Source organism: Pipistrellus hanaki (genome assembly GCF_964339955.1).
Source record: "Pipistrellus hanaki genome assembly, chromosome: 5".
In the NCBI taxonomy this organism is placed as follows: Eukaryota; Metazoa; Chordata; class Mammalia; order Chiroptera; family Vespertilionidae; genus Pipistrellus; species Pipistrellus hanaki.
The window spans coordinates 1,498,650-1,523,370 of NC_140507.1; the positions used below are offsets into that span (position 1 = coordinate 1,498,650).

At 65.0% G+C, this 24,721-nt stretch overlaps 1 protein-coding gene across 1 annotated transcript in view; it reads left to right on the forward strand.

The window, feature by feature from the left end:
• The window catches only part of SDK1 (sidekick cell adhesion molecule 1), a gene marked incomplete at its 3' end in the record, with an annotated part of 423,357 nt that overhangs the window by 336,588 nt on the left and 62,048 nt on the right, over positions 1–24,721 (forward strand). Inside the window, 6 exon segments of the mRNA XM_084883883.1 lie at positions 13,855–13,966; positions 14,488–14,678; positions 17,056–17,139; positions 20,620–20,811; positions 22,805–22,921; positions 23,336–23,503. Coding sequence (XP_084740009.1) covers positions 13,855–13,966; positions 14,488–14,678; positions 17,056–17,139; positions 20,620–20,811; positions 22,805–22,921; positions 23,336–23,503 — 864 coding nt within the window.

The following is a 24,721-nucleotide window of genomic DNA, read 5'->3' on the forward strand; positions in this document are numbered from 1 at the left end:
ATGTGTGGGGGTCTGGGGGTGGGGACAGTCGGATGTGTGGGGGTCTGGGGGTGAGGACAGTCGGATGTGTGGGGGTCTGGGGGTGAGGACAGTCGGATGTGTGGGGGTCTGGGGTGGGGACAGTCGGATGTGTGGGTTTCTGGGGTGAGGACAGGCAGATGTGTGGGGTCTGGGGGTGGGGACAGTCGGATGTGAGGGGTCTGGGGGTGGGGACAGTCGGATGTGTGGGGGTCTGGGGGTGGGGACAGTCGGATGTGTGGGGGTCTGGGGGTGGGGACAGTCGGATGTGTGGGGTCTGGGGGTGGGGACAGTCGGATGTGTGGGGTCTGGGGGTGGGGACAGTCGGATGTGTGGGGTCTGGGGGTGGGGACAGTCGGATGTGTGGGGTCTGGGGGTGGGGACAGTCGGATGTGTGGGGTCTGGGGGTGGGGACAGTCGGATGTGTGGGGGTCTGGGGGTGAGGACAGTCGGATGTGTGGGGGTCTGGGGGTGAGGACAGTCGGATGTGTGGGGGTCTGGGGTGGGGACAGTCGGATGTGTGGGTTTCTGGGGTGAGGACAGGCAGATGTGTGGGGTCTGGGGGTGGGGACAGTCGGATGTGAGGGGTCTGGGGGTGGGGACAGTCGGATGTGAGGGGTCTGGGGATGGGGACAGTCGGATGTGTAGGGGTCTGGGGGTGGGGACAGTCGGATGTGTGGGGGTCTGGGGATGGGGACAGTCGGATGTGTGGGGGTCTGGGGGTGGGGACAGTCGGATGTGTGGGGGTCTGGGGGTAAGGACAGTCGGATGTGTGGGGTCTGGGGGTGGGGACAGTCGGATGTGAAGGCCTGACTGATGGCTGGTCTCTCCCGCCCCTGGACGCTGTTACCCCATTTCCGGCGGTCGCTGTATTTCTCGGTGAGGAATGTGCTGCCAGCCATGGCCCTTCTGTGGGTGAGATCCTGCCTGCCTGCCTGCCTGCCTCCAGAGGTGGTTTATGGCCTCCTGCTTACAGATGGCCGCGTTTCTGCACCCACGGAGTCGAGTCTTTTATCAGCTCAGATCCGTCCCTTTCCCCCGAGCGCTGGCCTCGCTCTGCCGGCTCCTCGGGCGCCTGTTTGGCCTTGGCTGTGGGATCTGGGGTGAGTGACAGTCTGGCTGGGACACCTGCTCGGCCTTGGTGACCTCCTCGCCCGCTGTGTCCCGGCCCCGGTTTGGGACGGTCCTGGCTCTCCGGTCAGTGGCTTTCACTTCCGCTCTCGCCTGATGTCTGTCCTCACCTTTGTTCCGTTCCAGGGACCGTTCCACTGCAGACATGCTGTCTGCTACTTTTAAATCTGCCTCCCCCCACCCCCTCATTCTGTTCCTTTGTGAGAATCTTAAACTTTTCATTTCATAGTCTCTCTCAATCACTTCATTGTCTCAAGTTCTGGGGCATAAAGCTTGGTTTTGAATATCCTGGCTCTTCCTGTGTGTGTGTGTGTGTGTGTGTGTGTGTGCCTGAGTGAATGTGTGTGCCTGCGTGTGTGTATGTGAATGTGAGTGTGTGTATGTGTGTGTGAATGTGTGAGTGTGTATGTGTGCATGTGTATGAGTGTGTGTGTGTATGTGTGTGTGTGAGTGTATGTATGTGTGTGTGAATGTGTGATTGTGTGTGAGTGTGTGTGATTGTGTGTGTGTGAATGTGTGATTGTGTGTGAGTGATTTTGTGTGTGAGTGTATGTGTGAATGTGTGATTGTGTGTGTGTGAATGTGTGTGTGAGTGTGTGTGTGAATGCATGATTGTGTGTGTGTGTGTATGTGTGAATGTGTGTGTGAGTGTGTGTGTGTGAATGTGCGAGTGTGTGTGTGAATGTGTGTGTGTGAGTGTGTGTGAATGTGTGTGTGTGTGAGTGTGTGAATGTGTGTGTGTGTGAGTGTGTGTGTGTGTGTGAATGTGTGATAGTGTGTGAGTGTGTGTGTGTGTATGTGTGAATGTGTGATTGTGTGTGAGTGTGTGTGAGTGTGTGTGTGTGTGAATGTGTGATTGTGTGTGAGTGTGTGTGTGTGAGTGTGTGTGTGTATGTGTGAATGTGTGATTGTGTGTGAGTGTGTGTGAGTGTGTGTGTGTGTGAATGTGTGATTGTGTGTGTGTGTAAGTGTGTGTGTGTGTGTGTGAATGTGTGATTGTGTGTGAGTGTGTGTGAGTGAGTGTGTGTATGTGTGAATGTGTGATTGTGTGTGGCAGGGTGAGGTGTGCCGGGCCCAGGGAGCCCCTCTCTCCTGCGTGGCCTCTGCCAGCCTGGGTGCCCGGGGCTCTCCCAGGGCCGGGTCAGGAGGCATCAGAGGGGCCGCCCCCTGTGCATGGGCAGCGTCTCCCACGTGTGGAGCGCGTGTGGGCCGGGTGGCCAGGGCTTGCCACGGGCGGAGCTTGTAATGTTTCCAGAAAGAAGCAGTCGCAGTGTGGGGGCACCAGTTTGGCCTGTGCTCCCGGGAGCTCGGCCCCGCCCGGGTCACCTGCCGGAAACACGGGGTGACTCAGCCTGGGCCGCTCGGCCGGTGATGGCCGTCCGGAGCGGCACCTGCCGGGGCTCACGCGGGCGCCGCGGCGGGGCTGCTCCACCCACACGGGCCGTCCGGGGGGCCCTCGCCGCGCTCCCGGCTTTGTGGGGCCGCTGTGGGGACAGTGTGGCCCCGCGGGGAGCTCTCTCTTTGACAGGGACGCAGACAGAGCCCTGGCATGCGCACATTCTGCAGCCCCGGCGGCTCCTTGGCCTGCCACATGCCGTGGGCCCGGGGCGGCGGCAGAGGCAGGCCAGGGTCGGGCGGGTCACAGGCCGCCCTCCGCACCCCCGGACAGCAGAGGGCGGTGGCGGGGGGTCCCCCGGGAACCGGAGGGTGTCTGGGAAGTGTCTGTGCTAGAGCGTTGACCTGCCGCCGCCCTGTGCTCCCTGCGCCTCAGCCCGGCTTCTGGGAGCAGCAGCTCGCAGGCCGCTGAACTCGGACCCGCCTGCTGCGGCCTCACCGTGTGCCCCGGGCAGCAGCCCGCTGCCAGCCTGAGGGACCGCGGCCTCGGGGACCCGGGGGGTCGTTGATTAGGACCCACTGCCTGTCAGGCGGCACGAGGCACCAGCTACACCCACGCTCGCATCTCACACAGTCTCCACCTCGGGAGGCACAGGCCTTCCCCGGAGACAAGCAAAGCGCCCAGAGACACGGGCGGTGCTGCTGACCACAGAAGCCCAGGGCCTGGTCTGCCCTGGTGGCCGGGCTGACCACAGAAGCCCAGGCCCTGGGTCTGCCCTGATGACCTGGTCACAGAGGGCCCCATGGACCCAGGGGAGGGTCAGTTCCGGGGAAGGAGATGACAGGCAGGCAAACCGTCAGGATGAAAGGATGGGTAAGAGGACAGTGACAGGGCTGAGCGGGCAGGGGAGCCGTGCAGAGCAGGGAACGTGTCCCGGGACACGGGGACCGTGTGCGTGGCCGGTGTGCTCGGAGGAGGTGGGATGGGTCCTGGCAGCAAAGGGAAAGGCCGGTGGCGCCGGGGACTCGGGCTGTGTCCTCGGGCCGCGGCCACACTCGGTGCAGACCGGGAGCGGAGCAGGGAGGGGCTGGCCGCAGCGTGTGGCCGATGAAGGACGCTCTGCGGAGGGAGTGAGACGCCGGGGGCGGAGCTGAGAGTGAGCGGAGAGAGAAGGGGCCTGTGCGTGTGGGGAGATGGCAGGGTCAGCTCGGGCTCCTCCGCTCCGTGTGTCCGGTCTGAGTGGCCAGGTGGGTGGCGGTGACAGTCGGCGTACACAGGGGCAGACTCCGCTGGGAAAGGCAGGGAAGAGACAGGATAGTGAATTCTGCTTGATACACGAGTTGTCGATGCCAAGATGGAAACTTCCAGAGGCAAAGGGGCACTTCAGCTGCCAGGCTGGAGCAACCCTGTATTCAGCCACATTTGTAGCTTGGCACCCGCCATGGTGGGCATACGTGCCCCAAGGAAATTGGCAAACACTTCGGATGGGGGGGGCGGGGGGGTTGCTATGTGTTGATCAGAAAGCCACAGGTGTCAGGCATGCGCCGCCCCGGGCCCTGCGAAGGGGCGTGGCCGTGGCTGCCACTCGGCGTGTCTGTGGCCGCGGGCACAGCCGACACCGGGTCCCTTAGCGCTGCAGGCGCCGCCCCCGTGCGGCCTTAGCCACGGACTGGCCTCGCTGTGCCTGGGGCGCTGGCCGCGCCTTCCCGGACTCGGCGGTGTCCGGTTCCTTCCGTGGCGCTCGGACGGCTCCTGGACGCGGCTCCGGGCCCGTGTGGGAGGCCGTTCCCAGCCTTGGTGCTGTTTTGTCAGAAGATGCAGATCCTCTGCTCCTGGCAGGGAGTTTCCAGCTGTTAATTTGATTAATGCTTCCCATCTCCTCTGTTTCCGTCTCGTGGATCCTCAGCCCGCAGACGGGCGCTCGGACCGGCCCTCCGCGCGGCTCCTCGTCCTCACAGCTCATTAGCCGCCGCCGGCTCCCGGGGACACGCTCAGCCCGGCCCGGCGGGGTCTGTCCTCGCACCCCGGCCCGCGGGCTGCGCTGCGCTGTCAGCGCCGACGACTGTGTCCTCTGCCTCCGGCCGTCCCTGTCCTGCTCCGAGGACGCCCTGCCTCCCGCGAGCTCGCCATGGACGCAGGGGTCCCCGGTGCTCTGTCTGTCTCAGGGGTCCCTCTGTGGACCTGGCTGGGGCTCCTATCGGGGTCCCTGGGCGTCACTCCCTCAGCAGACGCTGAGAGGGACTGCGGGCGGCCTCCGGGGAAAGAGCTGTTGGCCCCGCCCGGGAATTCCCTTCCTCTTCGCCTCACCCTGCAGGGCGGGCTCTGCTCTGCTCCCACCAGCACCCACTGCGCCCTGACGTTCTCAAAGTGGGGTGCCCGGCAGCGGGGCTGGCATCACCGGGACCCGGCGGAAGTGCAGATGTGCTGAGTCAGGAACCCCACACCCCCGGGTGGTCTGATGCCCATCAGAGTGAGGCCTGCCCGTCGGCCTGCAGCAGGCGGCTCTGACCCTGTGAGTCCACCCACAGCCCCCGGTGCCACCTCTGTGCCCCGGTCCGGGGTGTCTACAGGCTGTCAGCCCTGCAGCCAGCCCCCTGCCTGTCCTGGCCCCCTGCTGCTCTGACCTAAGGCCCTGGCTGACCCCCCACCCTGCCCTGGCACCCAGCCATGCCCTGACCCTGCCCCAGCCCTGGCCCTGCCCTGGGCCCCTGCTGCTCTGACCTAAGGCCCTGGCTGACCCCCACCCTTGCCCTGGCACCTAGCCCTGCCCTGGCCCCGGCCCCGCCTGCCCTGGCCCCAGCCCCACCTGGCCCCCCGCCTGCCCTGGCCCCGGCCCCGCCTGGCCCCCCGCCTGGTCTGGCCCCGGCCCCGCCTGGCCCCGGCCCCGCCTGGCCTGGCCTGGCTGCAGCCCCTGGCTTCCCTTTGCCTTTTCTTCTGCTCGCGGAGGATTTCAGGCCGGAAGCCTTGCCACCTGGGCCATTCGCCATCGCTACTCGAAAGTCCTCTTGTTCTGTCCGCGGGAGGGGGGGTGGTGTGTGTGGGGGGGAGGGCCTGCCTAGGGGTGAGGGGATGGGAGAGGCGGGGCTCCTGGGGCCGGTAGCTCAGTGTGATGACCGCGGGGCTGAGGCGGGCGGGAGGTATGGGCGTCAGATGGCGATGCTCTAGGGAGGCTCCTGGGGCGTCGTGGCTGGGCTGGGCAGGATGGCGGCTCTGGACGGGGGGAGGGGACGCAGGCGGACACCAGGCTGGCAGGGCTCACGTACAAAGTGCCTGGCACTGCCGGCAGCATCACGCCGCCTGGCACGCACTCGGACCAGACAGGCGCCCAGGCTCCTCCCGGGCCTCAGACTGCACTCGAACCCGGGCCGGCGTGTTCAGGACGCGTCTCCGGACCCGAGGCCGGAGGGCAGCCTGCTGGGCGCACGTCCTCGGCCCGCCCTCCGGGAGCTGGCGCTCATTCTCACGGTGACGTCTGCGCCGAAGGCGATAATGGGTTTCCTCACCCTCACCTGCCCTGCGTGTCCTGGTTCTCCCACCCGCTCCCACTGCGTGTTCTCCTGTCCCCGTGTGTGGGCGACGGCGCAAGCGGTCTCCACAGGACAGCACCCAGGTCCGCTCCCACCCCGAGCCTCATGCCTAAGGACACCCTCGCCACCGCCCCCTGGGGGTGGGGACAGCGGCCGGGTCTCTGTGCCCCAGGCCCGCTGCAGGCCCGGCTGCTCCCTGGGCTGGCCCACCTCCCGCTGGATGCACGCGGCCCTCGGGGAGTGCTTCCCCGCCCGGGTGTCACAGGTAAGTTATAGAGCGTCCCAGCCCCGTGCCTCGCCGGGAAGGGGTGAGGGGGGAGGGGGTCTGAGACCAGCGCTGTGGGGTATTAGAGCCACTTCAGGGGGCGGGGGGTCAGGGGCACCTGTGCCGAGTCCCAGCCGCCCTCTCCATCCCCCAGCCCCGGCCAAGCAGGCCTGAGGGCCCAGGGTGTGGGGTGGACACCGGCGGCTGTGATGGCCAGCGGACCTGTGGGTGGTTCCTCTTCCCGTGAGGCCCCCGTGGCCGTGGGGACGCCGAGCAGGGAGGACGGGAGCCTGGAGCAGCAGCGTGTGCGGCCCCGCGTGTGTGCCCGGAGCGGTGGGTGCTCAGTAAGGCGGGTGTGCTCCTCGTCTCTCCCGTCTACCTCTGGGCTGGCCACAGGGAAATGTCCTCCGCTGCTCTGATTGCGGGTCTGCCCCTGAGGGCGCGGGCGTCACAGGCCACGGCTGCCCAAGAGGCAGGACGGCGTGGCGGCCAGGTTCACGTGCGTCCCAGGCAGCCTCGGCCTCTGCGTGTCCGGTCCCTACGAGGGCAAGACAAGGGCCTCCGTCTCCGTGGGGTGGAGAGCAGGCGGAGGGGACTGAGCGTAGACACGTCTGCCCCCGTGGCCGCCCCTGGGGCTCAGCCAGGCCCTCAGGACCGTGTCCTGGGCTTCGGCGATGGGCTCCTGCCCGCCCCAGCCGCTCCCGGCGGCTCCGTGTTGGCGGCAGCCAGGCGGCTGGCGTCTCAGTTTCCACCGCTCGGCTGAAGGAGGCTCTTCCTGAGCTGGCTGCCTGCCGTCGCCTCGCACGTAAACGGTGTTAAGGATGTTGGCATTTGAGATCCTTTTAAAAATATGTGCTGCTCACAAGGAATCCCAGGGCTGATTGAGACCGGATTTTATTTCACTCAGTAAATATTGGGGTTTTGCGTTTCTGTCCTTTTTTTTTTTTTTTTTTTTTAATAGATTTCAGAGAGGAAGGGAGAGGGAGAGAGATGGAAATATCAATGATGAGAGAGTCATTGATTGGCTGCCTCCTGGGAATCGGGCCACAAACTGGGCATGTGCCCTTGACCAGAATGGAACCTGGGACCCTTCAGTCCGAAGGCCGATGCTCTATCCACTGAGCCAAACCAGCTAGGGCAGTGATTGGCAAACTCATCAGTCCACAGAGCCAAATGTCAACAGGACAACGATTGAAATTTCTTTGGAGAGCCAAGTTTTTTAAACTTAAACTCCTTCTAATGCCACTTCTTCAACATAGACTCGCCCAGGCCGTGGTCTTTTGTGGAAGAGCCACACTCCAGGGGCCAAAGAGCCCCATGTGGCCCGAGAGCCACAGTTTGCGGACCACGGAGCCAGGGTGTTTCTACCCCGTGTTTATTTAGGGTTTGTGTGCCAGAAGCTGTGTGACGGCCCTTACACGTTATTCCATTTCGTTTTGGTGGCAGCGTGACCCCGTCTCGGCCCCAGTGAGAGGCCGGCGAGGAGCTTGCCCGGGTCGGGAAGCTGGCGAGCCGCAGCCAGGACCGCACGCAAGGCCCTCGGCTCACGCCTGTGCTCCCGTGACCCTGCCTGAAGGGCGTGCGATGTCCCCGCTGAAGGCCAGGCCCCTGGGTCCCGTGAGAGGAGCCTGCTGGGCAGTAAACCCGCCGCCTCTCACCTCCCGGGGACTGGACTGTGCCATCTGTGTGTTTGCCGGGACCTCGCTCAGTCCGAGGCTTTGGCAGGAAAACTGGTCACGCCCGAGGTCTCCTGCGTTAAAAGGTGGCCGTCCCTCCCCACGGGCTGCAGCGTGACCCTTAGCCGTGAGCCGGGCCTCGTGTCCCCGAGGCGGGCGCCGCCCGGAGGAGAGCGCTGGGGTCAGCCACTGGCCGCAGCGGGAGCGGCACCTTCAGAACAGGGTCACTGAGTGGCAATGGCTCGTCTCAGTCAGGAAGCACTGACAGCAATTAACAACGTGACTTCCAAAGACAGAGGAGGCAGGCAGACTTCTCGGCGAACAGAAATGACGGCCGTTATCTACCGTAGCCAGAACCGGCGGGCTGCCGCGCGGGTTGGTGGGAAGGCGAGTGGGTTTTTGGTCCGAATTCTCTAGATACTTGAGCAAGTCTTTTATTTCTGCAGTAGGAACCTCCCTGGAGCGAGCTAATAATATTAATTTGTTTAAAATGCCTCCGTTCTACAGCTTAATTAAAAAGCTTTTACAAGTGGGTTTTACACTTGCACATTTTACCTACACGCACAGATATTACGTGGAGCTGATGATGGAGCTTTGTAATCAGAGGCGCCGAGAGCAGGCGGGTCAGGAGCGAGCGCAGGGGCCTGGGCGTGGAGCTGGCGGCCGAGGCCGCGGGTGCGCCTCCTTCGCAGACCGGCCCGGCGAGCAGCAGCCACGGCGGTGAAGGAAGTAACGGGACTCCCACCGGGCACCCGCCTGGGGCCGGGCCACACTGCACAGCGAGCAGGGCCTTCACCTGGGCCTTGGGGCCAGAGGTGCCGCCCTCTGCAAACAGGACCCTGCCCGGGGCCAGTGGCCCGTCCAGGCCCCACAGTGACCCGCGGGCGGCCGAGGTGGACGCGCAGGGAGGCTCCCTGTGCCTGGCGTCCCTCAGCGGACGGGTAAGACTCGCCTGGCTGCACCCAGCCCCCTGCCCGCCTGGCACTTTCCCAGCGTCACCAGGAGACACGCCGGTTCCCGTCCTTCGTGACACCAGCCCACAGGCGCCGTCCTCCACACCCCACGGCCCCAGACTGCGGGGGGGCGGGCAGGGCACTGCTCCCGGCCGGACCGTGATCTGGGCTCAGCTGGGTGAGTGCGTCCTTAGCTGTCCTCAGGGTCAAGGCTCCACCAGGTTCCGGCGTTTCTATGGGGACAATGTCCCCGTGGGTCTGACGCAGGGGCTGTGGACTTACGGACGCCGGTCAGTGCCCAGCCCCAGCCTCCGGGCCGGCAGCGCCCTCCACGGTTGCTGTGTCCCCAAACCTCTGTGGCCGTGTGCTTTCCCGCGTCCCGCGCTCAGCAGCGCGCTCCAGACGTGTCCCTCCGCCCGTGCGGACGTGTCCATCGGCCTTTCCTCCAGGAGTGCCATGCTGGCTGCTCTGGGGGCGGGGGGGGGGGGGTGCTGGCGTTCTTAGAGCAGCGGAGCGGTGCGGACCCTTCTGCAGAGCGGCCGGCAGGTGTGCTTGGTGGCGTGCACAGTCCTGCATGGCTGTGCGGGGTGGACGGCTCAGAGGCGGGGCAGCAGGTCTGCCCCTGAAGTTGTATAGTCTCCGGGTGTCGGGCTGCACAGAAACCCTCTGATTCCTCCTGAGGCCCTCCTCCTCCTCTTCCTCCTCCTCCCCCTCCTCCTCCTCCTCCTCCTCCTCCTCCTCCTCCTCCTCCTCCTCCTCCTGTGACTGCCCAGGACCTTACCTCCTCCTGCCCCCAGGCGGGCTGCCTCCTGCTGAGCCGTGTTCATGCGGAATTGGTGTGTTCAGTGTTTCTTTGACCCAATTGAGAAGCAGGTGGATGTAATCGTAATTGAAAAACAAGCCACGCCGCACAGAACCAGCTTCTCAAATAGAATGAGCATGCACTTCGCCCAGCAGGCGTGTTGCACACGCAGGGTCTGCTCCAGGAGGTCTGGGCTCAGCCCAGGCTCTGCCCGCCCCCCAGGCCCAGGAGCCGGCCGCTCCCCGGGGGGAGCGGGGGAGCAGCGCTGGCGAATGCTGGCCGCGTGCGGGAGGGTGTGTGAGGGCTGGCCGCTTGCGGGAGGGTGCGTGAGGGCTGGCCCCGTGCGGGAGGGAGGGTGAGGGCTGGCCCCGTGCGGGAGGGTGCGTGAGGGCTGGCCCCGTGTGCGGAGAGGGTGCGTGAGAGCTGGGCTGCCGGCCCTGCCGGGCGCTGGCCAGCGGTAAAGTCATGGCTCCGCCGGACCTGCTGGCCTAGAACCTGCACTGAGCAGGCTGCGCAGTGGCCCGGGGTGCACACAGGTGTGGGAGGCACCAGCTTAGAAGATGCAGCTGAAAGGTCCCGAGAGCATCTGTACGCCCGAACGGGGTTGGCCAGCGCTCCGGAAACCGGAAACACTGATGTCAGATCAGGCTGACGGCTGAGTGGCTGAGATGCGTTAGCCATAAAAGACCCTCGGAGGAACGTAAATTGTGTGTTCAATTTATAAATGCACGGAACGCGTGCATTTTCATCACGGTGGAGAGCGCTGTATGGATAGCCACGTCACAGACAAGCCCCATTAGAACAGAACAGCCTGTGTAACAGAATTGTTTCACTTAGTTCTTATTTATGTAAATAACAGCGCACAAGCACGCGTACGCCTGTCTCATCCCTGCCTTTCCCGTCCCAAAAGGAACGCCGAGCACTGGCTGCCCTCGAGGCCAGAGGGTCGGGAGCTCCCCCGGGTCGGTGTGCAGAGCTGTCGGCACCAGCGGGCCCACGGCGATGCTGTCCGTGTAGACCTGGAAGGCTTTCCCACGCAGTAGCCAGCACTCTCACACGGGGTGCTGTGTCCGCCCACACAGGGTCTCACTGTCTCCCTAAGTCAGTGTCTCCCAAACTTCTGACATAGGTGCACCCCTTCTATAATTTTCGCAACGCTGAGTGCCCCTTGTACTCAGGAGAACGTAGAATTAGGTGCAGCTAAGCACGGTGCAGTGCATATCCCCCCAAACTCCGGTGCAGCGTGTACCCCAAACTCTTCCCGTGCCCCTGGGGGGACGCGCACCACACTGGCAAACACTGCCGCCTGGCACCCTGGCTTTGCTGGCCAGGCCAGAGGTGGCCCCTCTTTTCGGAGGAGGAACTTGGGGGAAATGCTTGCCTCCTGTCCAGGCCTATGGGCTTGGGTCTTGGCTCCTTGTACGCCCTCTGCACCCTTCCCTGAGCTCCCGGCGTCCCCAGGCCGGGGGGTCCGAGGCCGGCCACCAGGGGAGTGCTGTCTGCCCCCCCACCCCCCCCCCGCCCCTCGCCCCCTCGGCGTGAGCATAGCGGGTGCTTCACGGCCTGCAGAGCAGCTGGTACCGGACCAGCAGAGGCTGCGTCACACAGTCACACAGTCACACAGTCACTCTCACTAGCTGGACGGCACCCTCCACAGAGGCTGTGGGACAGGACGGTGGGAGGGCCATTATGGCTCCTAGGCTTCCCTTGGTTCTCTACACGCTCTCCTTTCCTGCTGCCTCACAGGAAGCCACGCCCGTGCTGCTTCAAAACCGCAGCATCGCCTGGCGGCGTGGCCCAGTGGTGAGCGCCTGCCCAGGGACCAGGAGGTCAGGGTTCGATTCCCCGTCAGGTCACAGGCCTGGGCTGCTGCTCCATCAACAGCTGGTCGATGATGTTTCTCATCGATGTTCCTAGCACTCTTTCCCTCTCCCCTCCTCTCTCTCGGAAACCAGTGGGAACATGTAATGAGTGAATGAATGACAGCCGTCTGCGAGATGTGAGTGTGCGCTCGGCACCCGCCGTGAGGGTCCGCGGTGCACAGTCCGGTTTGCTGAGTTGGCGGCGGCACTTTGTCTGAGCCCCCTGCCCGCCGCCTCCTCACACCGAGCTCCCGCAGGGGTGAGGACGGATTCTACCCACCTGCCGCCCCTGTGCGGGCGCTCCGTCCTGCCGGCAGCACCCCGCCCTGCGCGGTGGGGGCGCGTGTCCTGGGAGGGACCGCCGGCGCCGAGCTCATTTATATTCACAGTTTCTGCCTGATGTGCTCTTCCCTCTGTCATCAACCCGAGATTTATTGTTGGTGCTGATTTTAGAGCAAAATATAAAGGAGATTGAGTTGGCGGTTTTTAAGGAGCCGGCTTCGCCGCGGCGGGGAGGGAATCAGTTGGTTTAAACAGATAACCCGGGGTCAGAGAGAAAATGTCTGTTCCAGCCGAGGACTCATTCCCGCCCTGCGGGCCCGCGGCATCCGTTAACGGAGCTCCGCGGGCAGGAGAGAGATTTCTCTCTCAGATCCCTGATCTGTTTGTGGCTCTGCTGTGACCCCGGGGTGAGTCTCATAAAGCAGCTTCTGACAGAGGGGGGTTACGCTCCTCTCTCTTCCCTCTCCCGCCTGGGCCCTGGCTCCTCTGCGGCCGTGTTCGCTGTGTTCCTCGCCCACAACAGTGGCCACCGCGTCCCCAGGGATGGACAGGGAGGAAGAGGCGCCCGAGTGGGAGTGAGAGAGGCCAAGGGGAAAGGCAAAACCCCACTGCACTGTGGCCTGTGCGTTCAGACGGGGCGTGGCCTGTGCGTCAGAGGGGCGTGGCCTGTGTGTCAGAGGGGCGTGGCCTGTGTGCTCAGAGGGGGTGTGGCCTGTGTGCTCAGAGGGGCGTGGCCTGTTGCTCAGGTGGGGCGTGGCCTTGTGTTTAGATGGGCGTGATGGGCGTGACCCGGGCAGTGCGGAGCAGCGGTCAGCGCCGCCTCTGCTGCCTCGGCCCCTCCGCTCCCCGCTCTCCGCACCGCACGTCGCAGCCACTCAGACACAGCTCCGGTCAGGGCTCCTCCGCGGCCGCTCACAGGTGCCGGCAGCACCTAACGGGCCGGGTGCAGCTCTGTCCTCGCCCCATCGCCTCTGCGCCGACGGCCTGTCCTGGAAGCCTGCCAGCCGCCGTCCCTGCCCCGTCCCCGGAGGCCCCGCCCCAGGAGCCGCAGGGCGCGGGAGGCACCTGAGACACGGCGTCACGCCCGTGTGCTCGGTGCAGAGACCGTTACAGAGCGCACCTGCTGCTCCGCTGCCCTCTAAGCCCTAGCGGAAAGCTCTCGCTCGCAGTCCTCTCCGGGTGTTCGATTCCCAGGCTCCCGTCTCCGCCCTCACATTGCCATTCCCGTCCCAGAAATGTGGCTCCGTCTTCATTTCCCTAAACACACAGCCTTCAGCAGCCGGAGCACTTAATGTGGATATTACCGAGGAAAGTGGCAAAACGTGCCATCTCTTCCCCTGTCAGGAGACCAGCCGCTCACGGGGGCAGTCGGGGAACTGGGGGGGGGGGGGGCGCAAGGGGGGGAGGGGAGGGTGGTGGGGGGGGGGTGGTTCGGGGCATCTCCAGGGGGGGGTTCGGGGAGGGGGGGTTCGGGACGCTCGGGGAGGGGGGCCGGGGGTTCGGGGTGCTCGGGGGGAGGGTTCGGGGGTGGTGGTCGGGGCGCTCCGGGGCGGGCGGGGATTCAGGGCGGTGGGGGGAGGAGTTTGGGGTGCTGGGGGGGGGTTCGGGGCGGGGGCTCCGGGGCGGGGCTGGGCCGAGTGACCGGCGGACACTCCGTCCGGGCCGTGCAGGGCGCTCTGCTGACAGCGCCCGGCGCGGTGCCGGGCGCGGACGGGTTGTGGAGGAGCAGACTGGAAAGCAGAGGGCGGACTCGGTGACTCCAGAGGCAAAGCCGTAACCAGCGGGAGGCGCGTGAAGCAGCGGCTTCGGGGAAGCTCCAGGGCTGGAGCCCGGTCCCACCCGCGGTCCGCAGCCACCGCGCCGGCCCCAGCCCGACCCCCCAGGACGGGGTGAGGTCATGGGCTGGGGGCCTCCTCAGGGGCGCCCCCCGGAGCCGCAGTCTCTCGGTCGGTGCCACCTCGCCCGTGCTCAGGAGCCCGCGGCCTGTGCTTTGTCGCCACAGGGGACGGCGCTGCGCCCGACGCCACGGCCCCCGCCATCGTGGTCGCCCCCGGCAACCGCAGCGTGCCGGCCGGGGCCAGCGAGGCCACCCTGGAGTGCGTGGCCAACGCCAGGTACGTGCCGGCCACCGGCCCTCACCGCAGGGGCGGCGCCGAGACCCTCGCCAGGTACCAGCTCCGCTGGCTGTGAGCACAGCTGGGGGGGGGGGGCAGCCAGGCCCGGCCTCTGCTCACAGAACGTCCTTCTCCGGAGCGGGGCGGGAGGGCTCCTCGGGGGCTGGCTGAGGAGGGAGGCCGCCCTCTCTAGCCCAGGTGTCCGAGCTCCAGGACCGAGCTCCAGGGCCACAGCCCCCGTGGCCACAGCCCCCGTGGCCACAGCCCCCGTGGCCACAGCCCCCGTGGCGGAGCCCCAGCAGCTTTCACCTCCGCCTCCTCCCGGAGCAGACGGGCCGTCAGCCTCAGGGCGCTGCTGCCGCACTGCGGTCGCTCCCCAGCCCGAGCGGAGCGAGAGGGAGCGGGGCGTCCGGACCGGTTCCCGCCCGCCGTCCCCCCGCAGGACGGCCTGTCCGCTCCGGCCGGGCCCAGCGTGTCCGCCCTCCCGCCCCACCGCCCCTCACGACGCCCTGCGCCCCCAGGCCCCTGGAGCGGCTGCGAGTGCGCTGGAGCAGGAACGGGGTGGCCCTCACCGGCGGGCTCCGCAGCTTCGGGAGGCGCCTGGCCATCAGCACCCCCACGTCCGCCGACACCGGCGAGTACGTCTGCGAGGCGGCACTGGCCGGGAGCACGGCCGAGCCCACCCGAGCCAAGGCCTTCCTCTTCATCACAGGTAACCCTCCTCCTCATTACAAAACCCTCCTCCCCATCACATAACCCTCCTCCCCAGCAACCCTCCTCCCCATCACAGTGACCCTCCTCCCCATCACAGTAACCCTCCTCCCCATCACAACTAACCCTCCTCCCCATCACAGCTAACCCTCATGACCCCAACCCAGCTGACCCCTCATGACCCTGACCCGACTGACCTCTTATGACCCCAACCCAGCTGAGCCCTCGTGACCCCAACCCAGCTGAGCCCTCGTGACCCTAGCCCAGTGGTGCAGGGAGCCTTCCTCCCACCCGTCTGGGGTGCATCCTCAGCCACAAGGAAAGGGCCTGAGAGGCCTGGGTGCCGGCCGCCTGCTGCTTCACACACAGTCCCAGGGCCCGGGCCCCTGGCGTCAGTGTGTGAGCGGGACCCGAACCAGGCCCTCCCTCACGCGGGACCTGTGGGCACCGCCCACTGAGCCGTCCTGCCCTGGGTATCGCCTCCCCATCTGGGGCCGCCCAGGCGCAGGGATGCATTTCCTCCTCCGAGAAGCCACTGCTCCGGGATGGATCCAAGGGCCCCGCCCAGTGCGGGCCCTGCCCTGCGTCCTGCGCACGGAGCACCAGGGAAGACGGCGATGGAGATGGGCCAGGCGCGGGGCCCGCGATGCTGGGAGGGTGCTTACCGAAGAGCGGGGTGTCTTGTGGCGACACCCACACCTCCACAGGCGATGACACTGCGTGAAACTAAGTGCGAGGCCCAGCGCACGGAGACAGGCGGGCAGGCCTGCTCCCGGGCATCGCGGCGTCACGGCACCACGGCTGGCGGAGCGGCCGGTCTGAGGGCAGCGGGGAGGAGGCTGAGGAACGGCCCGCCCGCAGTGCCTGCTCCCCGTCTCCTGCAGCTGCCGGGACCGCGCCCACTCAGCCGCTGTGTTTCAGGAAAGGAGGACTAATTACCAGGCAGATGTTGACCCCCCACTCACCCTGCCGTCACAGGGCAGCAGGCAGGGGCGTGGGCAGCACCTGCGTGCCTCGGGCAGCATGAGCGGCAGCGGCCACTGAAGGAGGAGGAGACGGCGTGTGCACCGAGCGGAAGCGGGCTGGTCGTGTGTCTGGGTGGTCCCCGGTGCCCTGGGTCCGCACGAGCACACACACACGGAGCAGAGTTCTGGCCCTCTCCCGCCAGGCGCAGACTGTCCGCTCGAATGAGTGGGGAATTGCAAGATTGATACCTACCTGCCCCCCAAGGACACGTGGCCTTCTCTCCGTCATCGTCTCTTTAAAACGCCACGTTTTGTGCCTCTGGGTCCTCCGTTAGCTCTGCCCGCTCGGAGGGGCCGCCAGGCTGTGTCCCCTTCGGCACGCTGCAGTCACGGCGAGGACGACCTGGGGCGGGCGGCCCAGCATTCATTATCGCCCGGAGCCGGCTCGCCGCGGCCTTTGTCGTCAGGATAATGAGATCGCTGCCTCCGAACACTCCACGCGCGGGGCCGGGCGGCGGCGGAGTTTCTGCGGAATAAACTGAGAAAAAAAATTGCAATGGACTCTCCACGGAAATTCATTGTTTAGTGCACCCACTGCTTCTGGAGGTTTCTGTGTTGTTTTGGTTGAATAGGTCAGCGCAGTGTCCAGAGACATGCGAGTGGCCAAGAGCTCGCCGCTGAAGATGGATGCGAGGCCCCCTCTCCGTGCTCTCAGCTGTGCTCGCCGTCCGCTGAGCGGTAAATCTGTGTTTTGGAGGAAGCCGCTGAGACCTGAGAGAGTGTGCTACCAGGCCGCCCTGTCCCCCGGCGCCGGCCGAGCCTGGCGCGGACCCGGCACCCTGGGAGCTGTGTTTAGATTAGAAACGGGAGCAGACCGGCCTGTAAACACTGGCCGTAAATCCGCCTTTATGAGCCCCCGGGACAGTCCCGCTGAAGCCGGGATTAGGACGGTGCATGATTCAAGGCCACGAGCTGAAGAGTAGCCGCAGCCCTGAGTGGTAATTTGCTGCCTCAGACCTGAGACCGTAAATCGCCTCTGGCCCCCGCTCACCGCGCTCAGAGTGTGTGCGCTCACTGGTAACAGATGAAGTTTTCAAAAACAGTGTTTTAATGCATTTTTTAAATGGTCTTTTATTGATTTCAGAGAGGAAGGGAGAGCGAGAGACAGCAACGTCCATGATGAGAGAGAATCACTGATCGGCTGCCTCCTGCACGCCCCACACCGGGGATGGAGCCTGCGACCCCGGCAGGTGCCCTGACCGGGAACCAGACCTGACCTGCCGGTTCATAGGCAGACGCTCCCACACTAAGCCACTCCGGCCGACAAAAACAGCTTTTGACAAGCGTCCCGCCTGGAGGCCCGGGGCTCTGACGGCCGCCTTGCTGAGCAGCTCCTGTGTCTTTTGTCTAAAGAGCCGCCGTTCTTCACTGCGGAGCCCGCGAGCCGGATTGTGGTGCCCGTGGAGGAGACCGTGGACATGGCGTGTGAAGCCATGGGTGAGTGTGGGGGCTGCTGGGGGGCCCCTGCCTTCTCCAGGGCGCAGTCATTGGAGGGACACATTGAGCGCAATGACAGAAACGGGCTCTGCAGGACCCACTGCTGTGCGTGTGGCCCTGGGGAGGTGTGTGACCCTGGGAGGTGTGTGACCCTGGGACGGTGTTTGACCCTGGGAGGTGTGTGACCCTGGGAGGTGTGTGACCCTGGGACGGTGTTTGACCCTGGGAGGTGTGTGACCCTGGGACAGTGTTTGACCTTGGGGAGGTGTGTGACCCTGGGAGGTGTGTGACCCTGGGACGGTGTTTGACCTTGGGGAGGTGTGTGACCCTGGGAGGTGTGTGACCCTGGGACGGTGTTTGACCTTGGGGAGTGTGTGACCCTGGGAGGTGTGTGACCTTGGGAAGGTGTTTGACCTTGGGAAGGTATTTGACCCTTGGGAGGATTTGACCCTTGGGAATGTATTTGACCTTGGGAATATGCTTGATCTGGGAAGGTTTTTTACCTTGGGGAGGTCTTTGATCCTGGGGAAGTAGTTGACCTTGGGAAGGTGCTTGATCTGGGAGGTGTTTGACCTTGGGGAGGTGTTTGACCTTGGGGAGGTATTTGACCTTGGTGAGGTGTTAGACCCTGGAAGGTGTTTGACCCTGGAAGGTGTGTGACCCTGGGGAGGTGTTTGACCCTGGGGAGGTGTTTGATCTGGGAGGTGTTTGATCTGGGAGGTGTTTGACCTTGGGGAGGTATTTGACTTGGGGAGGTGTTTGACCTTGGGGAGGTGTTTGACCTTGGGGAGGTGTGTGACCCTGGGGAGGTGTTTGACCTTGGGGAGGTGTGTGACCCTGGGGAGGTGTTTGACCTTGGGGAGGTGTTTGACCTTGGGGAGGTGTTTGATCTGGGAAGTGTTTGACCTTGGGGAGGTGTTTGACCTTGGGGAGGTGTTTGATCTGGGAAGTGTTTGACCTTGGGGAGGTGTTTGACCTTGGGGAGGTGTTTGACCTTGGGGAGGTGTTTGACCTGGGGATGTGTTTGACCTTGGGGAGGTGTTTGACCTTGGGGAGGTGTTTGACCTGGGGATGTGTTTGACCTTGGGAAGTAGTTGACCTTGGGGAGGTGCGTGACCCTGGGGAGGTGTTTGATCTGGGAAGGTATCTGACCTTGGGGAGGTGTTTGACCCTGGGGAGGTGTGGGACCTGCTCCCTCACCGGCAGAGCGGGAAAGGGACTGTTGACACAGGAAGCAGAGGCGCCTGCTGTGGGCTGTGCTCCCGCTCCTGCGGGCAGGAAGCTCCTTCCCATCCACAGCAATGCGGACCCGCAGCTCGGGCTCTGGAGACAGATGTGTAGACCCTCCGGACAGCACATCTCTGTGTGTCCGCCGTCTCCGCACGGGGCCGCCTGTTCCTGTGAGTCAGCCCGGGACTACGGCCTCGCTGCCGCATTCCCACCGCAGGCAGGGAGCCCGCTGACCGAGCCGGGCGCTGGGCACTGCGTTGGCAGAGGCTGCGCCGGTGCTGGGGGCGGTCAGCAAACGAGGGGGACTTCTCAGTTACTGTCCGGCCCCCTTAGGAGCCGTCTTTCCCCCTGGGACTGGGAGGGGCGTTCCCAGGCCTCTGTAAGTCGCCAGGGAGATGGTCACCTCGCTGTTCACGTGGACAGGGCCCGGGAGGCAAGGCCCAGCCACGTACGGGGCCGAGGCGACGCGGTGCGGTGCCTCCTTAAAACCGTGGCCAGCGTCTGGCGCGAAGGGGTCGTCATGACCCACCGGACAGGTGACCCCCGGGGCCACATGGAGGCGGACGCAACCCGAATCCGTGAGCCCCAGGGCGAGGGCTCTGCCCGAACCCCGCTGTGCGAGAGCTGAGCCGGGACGTGGGCCCACACGTGTTCTCGTTTCTGAGGAGGACGGGGCGTCCCTGGGCGCAGTGCCGAGGGCCCGGAGGGTCAGCGCGGCCCCTCCTTCGGCACCGGGTGTGCGGCAGCCGGTCCTGCCGAGCCTGTGGGGAGCCCGAGGCCAGGGGCAGGGCCTGCCCGCTCCTGTCCCTCCGCCCCGCCCCCTGAGCCAGGAGGGGAGGGCGAAGAGGAAGGCGGATCCTACACGGAATTACGTCCCATGCGGTGGTCGCACTGTCCCCTCTGGAGCAAACCCAGCTCCGTCAGGGATGGCTCTGAGAGGGAAACCAGGCCGTTGGCGCTGCAGTGCGTGGGGTAAGACCCTGCTTTTGACCTGAAACTGCCCCAGACGAGAAGCCCTCCCCGCCCCTCCGAGCCCCCCACCATCTCCCATGAGTGACCGTCGGAAGCGCTGCCCCTGACGGGGAGGCTCCTGGCCCGGCTCCCGTGGCGAGCGGCGTGGGAAGGGCAGGCACAGACACGTGAGCGGGCCCTCCCGTGGCGTGGCCGGCGTGGAACTCACCGCGTCCTTTCATTCCGACGCCGGCTCCGCTCGGGAGAGCTGCCTCCCGGAACCGCCGTGATGAGGTTTTACACGCGTCGTTATGCTTTTACCTTGAAATGGATCCTTTTTAATTTCCTGGTTTAATAAAAAGTGACAGGAAACATAATTAAGGAAAGCACAGGATCCGAGGATACATCATCTTGAAGTATTCCACGACATTAGCTTTATTTATGAGGAGGCGTCTTTTATCCCAGCGTCTGACGTCGAGGGACCTGAGTGTGCCCTGCGCCCCGCGCGGACGTGCTTTCTCTAAGCCACGCGTACAGCGAGGGAAACCGAGGCACAGGCCGCGAGGTGTGGAAATGGCCCAGCTGCTCCCGCACTTTTCCTCAGAGGTGCCGCCCCGCTCCGGGCTGCGGTCTCGGGCTCAGGGCTGCCCTCTGGCAGCCTCTCCGTGTGCAGCGCGGGGCGTGGGAAGGGTCCCTCCCTCCCCCGATGCCGCGCTGGGTCCATTGCTTCATGTAAAGTGAGAAGAGGATCAGCTGAAGTGCCTGTTAAAACATGGCCGCTCCTGCCCAGCCGGCGTGGCTCAGTGGCTGAGAGCCGACCTAGGAACCAGGAGGGCACAGTTCGATTCCCGGTTAGGGCACAGGCCCAGGTTGCGGGCTGGATCCCCAGTGGGGGGCGTGCAGGAGGCAGCCGATCCATGATTCTCTCTCATCACTGTTTCTCTCTCTCCCTCTCCCTTCCTCTCTGAAGTCAATAAAAAATGTATTTTAAATGAAATGCTGCTGTTCCTGGCCGAAACCGATTTGGCTCAGTGGATAGAGCGTCGGCCTGTGGACTCCATGGTCCCAGGTTCGATTCCGGTTGAGGGCATGTACCCTGGTTGTGGGCACATCCCCAGTAGGGGGTGTGCAGGAGGCAGCTGGTCGATGTTTCTCTCTCATCGATGTTTCTAACTCTCTATCCCTCTCCCTTCCTCTGTGAAAAACCAATAAAATGTATTTTTTTTAAATGCTGCGGTTCCTTCCTCCTGTAAGAGATTTCTGAGATTTCCCTTGTGACGCCAGCTCTTGCCCCACCAGGGGCGCCGCTGCCCAGGCTGCGGTGGTACAAGGACGCTGTGCCGCTGGCCCAGCTCCGGGACCCGCGCTACCGGCTGCTGCCCGGCGGCCTGCGCATCGAGCGGCTGCGGCCCCGCGACTCCGGCATCTTCCAGTGCTTCGCCAGCAACGAAGGCGGCGAGGTGCAGACCGCCACCTACCTGGACGTCACCAGTGAGTACCGCCACCAGGGCCCGCGTGGCACTCAGAGGGGTCACCCGCTCGGCCCTCGGGGTGACGGCGGGGCGGGTGCCCAGGTGCCCCCAGCACCCAAGCCCCTCGCCACCTCGGCAGACGCAGAGCGTGAATGCCTGGCTGTGGCGGGGGGCCGGGGGGAGGGTGCCTGCTCTCAGCAGGAAGCGGGGCCCCAACACATGAGGCACCAGGAGGCAGGAAACCCGCTTTTCTGCACGTTGAGTGAGCAGCTCCTTCCTGCTCTTTTCCTTGAGATAATTTTCCCCTTTTTAAATATTATTCTCCGTTGTGGTTTTATGGAGCGATTACAGCTCTTCGGTGAGCTTCCTCTTTACCCGCTGACGGGCGTATGGGCCCTGGGAAAGCTGATGGCAGGGAGGCTTCCCTGTGTCTGTGCTTCGCTCCTTAACCCCCCCCCCCCCAAGCTGTGATACCACACACACCCCGCCCCCACTGTGACACTGTCCGCAGTCGGAGGAGGATTCCGTCCGGCTCTGGTTTCTCCCCGGGCCTGTATGTCTCCCCGTAAGACAGCGTGGACCTGGTGACGAGGGGACTGCACGGGCAGGTTCACCCTTTCGGGGGGAAAGCTGGTCTCCTCGGGGAGAGCCTTGGAGGAAGCGGTCAGTGCCAGTGTGTGCCGCCCGGGGTGTGCCGCCCGGGTGTGCCGCCCGGTGTGTGCCGCCCGGTGTGTGCCGCCCGGGGTGTGCCGCCCGGGGTGTGCCGCCCAGTGTGTGCCGCCCGGTGTGTGCCGCCCCGTGTGTGCCGCCCGGTGTGTGCCGCCCGGTGTGTGCCGCCCGGGGTGTGCCGCCCGGGGTGTGCCGCCCGGGGTGTGCCGCCCGGGGTGTGCCGCCCGGGGTGTGCCGCCCAGGGTGTGCTGCCGGGTGTGTGCTGCCGGGTGGGGCCCACAGAGGCAGGCAGAACCTAAGCCTGACGCTGGGCTGTGCCCAGAGTGGAGTTTATCGTCCAGTCTGGATCGTAGGAAACTAAAATCCCTCAGACAGTAGAAATAACATCGGGCTCGGAGCCGGAAACGAGTTTGATGCATTAGGATTATTTAAAGCAGGCCTGGCAGCGTGGGCCAGGGCGGGACTGGCTGGACTGGCGCTCTTTCTAAAACGGCAGACGGAAAGTCGGTTCAGCTTGGAGGGGCATGGTCGCAGCCACAGCGATCAGCTCTGCTGGAGCAGGACAGCAGCACAGACAGCGCAGAGCAGGTGGGCGTGGCCGTGTTCCAATAAAGCTTTATTGATAAAAGCAGCACAGATAGCACAGAGAGGGTGGGTATTGCTATGGTCCAATAAAGTTCTATTGACAAAAGCAGCACAGACAGCACAGAGCAGGTGGGCGTGGCCATGTTCCAATAAAGCTTTATTGATAAAAGCAGCACAGACAGCACAGAGCAGGTGGGTGTTTCAATAAAGTTTTATTGACAAAAGCAGGCACAGGGCTGCATTCGGCCCCTGGGTTGTGGGGGTGAACCTTTTCTCTATTGAGAGACGTGGGAAGTTCTAGTTAATTCCTCAGCCTCGGTGTTGTTATCAAAACGGAACCAACCCAGCCCAATTCACAGGGTTCTTGCAAAGATCAGATTGGAAATTTAAATGAACGTGCTACATACGGTGGTTGCCATGGCAACTGGAGAGCGAACAGAGAAGTGATTATGATTTGTGAGTGTAGGGTGTAGCAAAGGGGGCTTTTTTCAAATTAAAACCTCTAACGGGATGAAAATACACTGCCGCACGATCGATATTGGTGTGTTTGTCTGAGCATGAGTGTCCGGCCCTCCGTGTCCCCTGCCCAGAGACCGCGTGCGGAGGCGGGTCCCGGGGCAGCTCCAGGGGCGGGGGGGCAGGAGCGGGAGCCCTCTCGGGTCCGGTGCAGCCCGTCCCCCAGCGCCCGGCCCTGCGGAAGGCCGGGTGGACAGTCCCTCCAGGGACCACCCCAGCCCGTCCCTGTCACTCCTCACCAGATGTCGCACCAGCCTTCACCCAGCTCCCGGCGGACACCACGGTCACGGACGGCATGACGGCCACGCTGAGGTGCGAGGTGTCCGGGGCGCCCAGGCCCGCCATCACCTGGAGGAAAGGTAGGCGGTGGGGATCCGCACGGAGCCGCCACGCCGGGGGCCGGACACCGCGGAGGCTCCTGGCTCCGAGGCTCAGCCTGTGCACAGGCCCCGCTGGCGGGGTCTGGGAGGCCAGAGGTGAAGGGCGGGCCCTCTGCCTGCCATCAGCTTCCTCCGGCTGGAGGGGGGGGGTCCTGGCGCACAAGAGCATTTCCAACGTGCACAAGCGTGGACAGGGCTCAGGCAGTCCCCGGGGACACGGCAGACGGTCCACATCTCGGTGGCAGGGAGGGTGACCAGCGCCCGAGGACCCGCTGTGGTCGTGTCTGCGGGGAAAAGCCCCTTCGCTCCGGCACCTCCGGACGTGCCTCTGGCTGTGGCCTGAGCGCGGCCTTTCTGAGCCTGGTCCTGACAGCAGCCCTCTCCGCTCTCCAGGCGGCCATGTGCTGGCCAGCGGCTCCGTGCGGATCCCCCGGTTCCTGCTGCTGGAGTCGGGGGGCCTGCAGATCAGCCCCGTCTCCATCCAGGACGCCGGCACCTACACCTGCTACGCAGCCAACTCGGAGGGAGCCCTCAACGCGTCTGCCACGCTCACCGTGTGGAGTAAGCACCCAGCCCGCGGGCCCGCCTCAGCCCCCTCTCCCCGCCTCGGCCCCGTCTCCTGCCTCAGCCCCCTCTCCCCGCCTCGGCCCCCTCTCCCCGCCTCAGCCCCCTCTCCCCGCCTCAGCCCCCTCTCCCCGCCTCAGCCCGTCTCCCCGCCTCAGCCCGTCTCCCCGCCTCAGCCCCCTCTCCCCGCCTCAGCCCCGTCTCCCCGCCTCAGCCCCCTCTCCCCGCCTCAGCCCCGTCTCCCCGCCTCAGCCCCCTCTCCCCGCCTCAGCCCCCTCTCCCCGCCTCAGCCCCTCTCCCCGCCTCGGCCCCCCTCTCCCCGCCTCGGCCCCCTCTCCCCGCCTCGGCCCCCTCTCCCCGCCTCAGCCCCCTCTCCCCGCCTCAGCCCCGTCTCCCCGCCTCGGCCCCCTCTCCCCGCCTCAGCCCCGTCTCCCCGCCTCAGCCCCTCTCCCCGCCTCAGCCCGTCTCCCCGCCTCGCCCCCTCTCCCCGCCTCAGCCCGTCTCCCCGCCTCAGCCTCATCTCCCCGCCGCAGCCCCGTCTCCTGCCTCAGCCCCGTCTCCCTGCCTCAGCCCGGTCTCCCGCCTCAGCCCGTCTCCCGCCTCAGCCTCATCTCCCCGCCGCAGCCCCGTCTCCCTGCCTCAGCCCGGTCTCCCGCCTCAGCCCGTCTCCCCCCCTCAGCCCCATCTTCCCCCCCTCAGCCCCGTCTCCCCCCCTCAGCTCCATCTCCCCCCCCTCAGCCCCCTCTCCCCGCCTCGGCCCCGTCTCCCCCCTCAGCCCCGTCTCCCCCCCTCAGCCCCGTCTCCCCGCCTCCCCCCCACCTCCCCCCTCAGCCCCGTCTCCCCCCGATCTCCCCCCCTCAGCCCCGTCTCCCGCCTCAGCCCTGTCTCCCCCCCGCGGCCCCGTCTCCCCCCTCAGCCCGTCTGCCCGCCGTGTCCTCCGCTCAGCGACCTCCTGGGGTCCGGGCTCAGTCCGCCCGGAGGAGGGTTGTCACAGCTAATCCCTAGGAAGCTGTTCAGTAACCGGCGTCCGTGTCAGAGTACTGTTAGGAGTGTGTCCCAGACCAAAGCGGCTTCGGGGAGGAGAGGCGGGCTCGTTGAGTTGGTGCCGTTGGGAAATTGCCCCCAAGGGGCTCCCCTAGCAAACGGGCAGGTGATGGGAGAATCAAAGTCCTAGAGAGAGTATATTTTCTTCTGTTACCATCGTAACCAACTGGG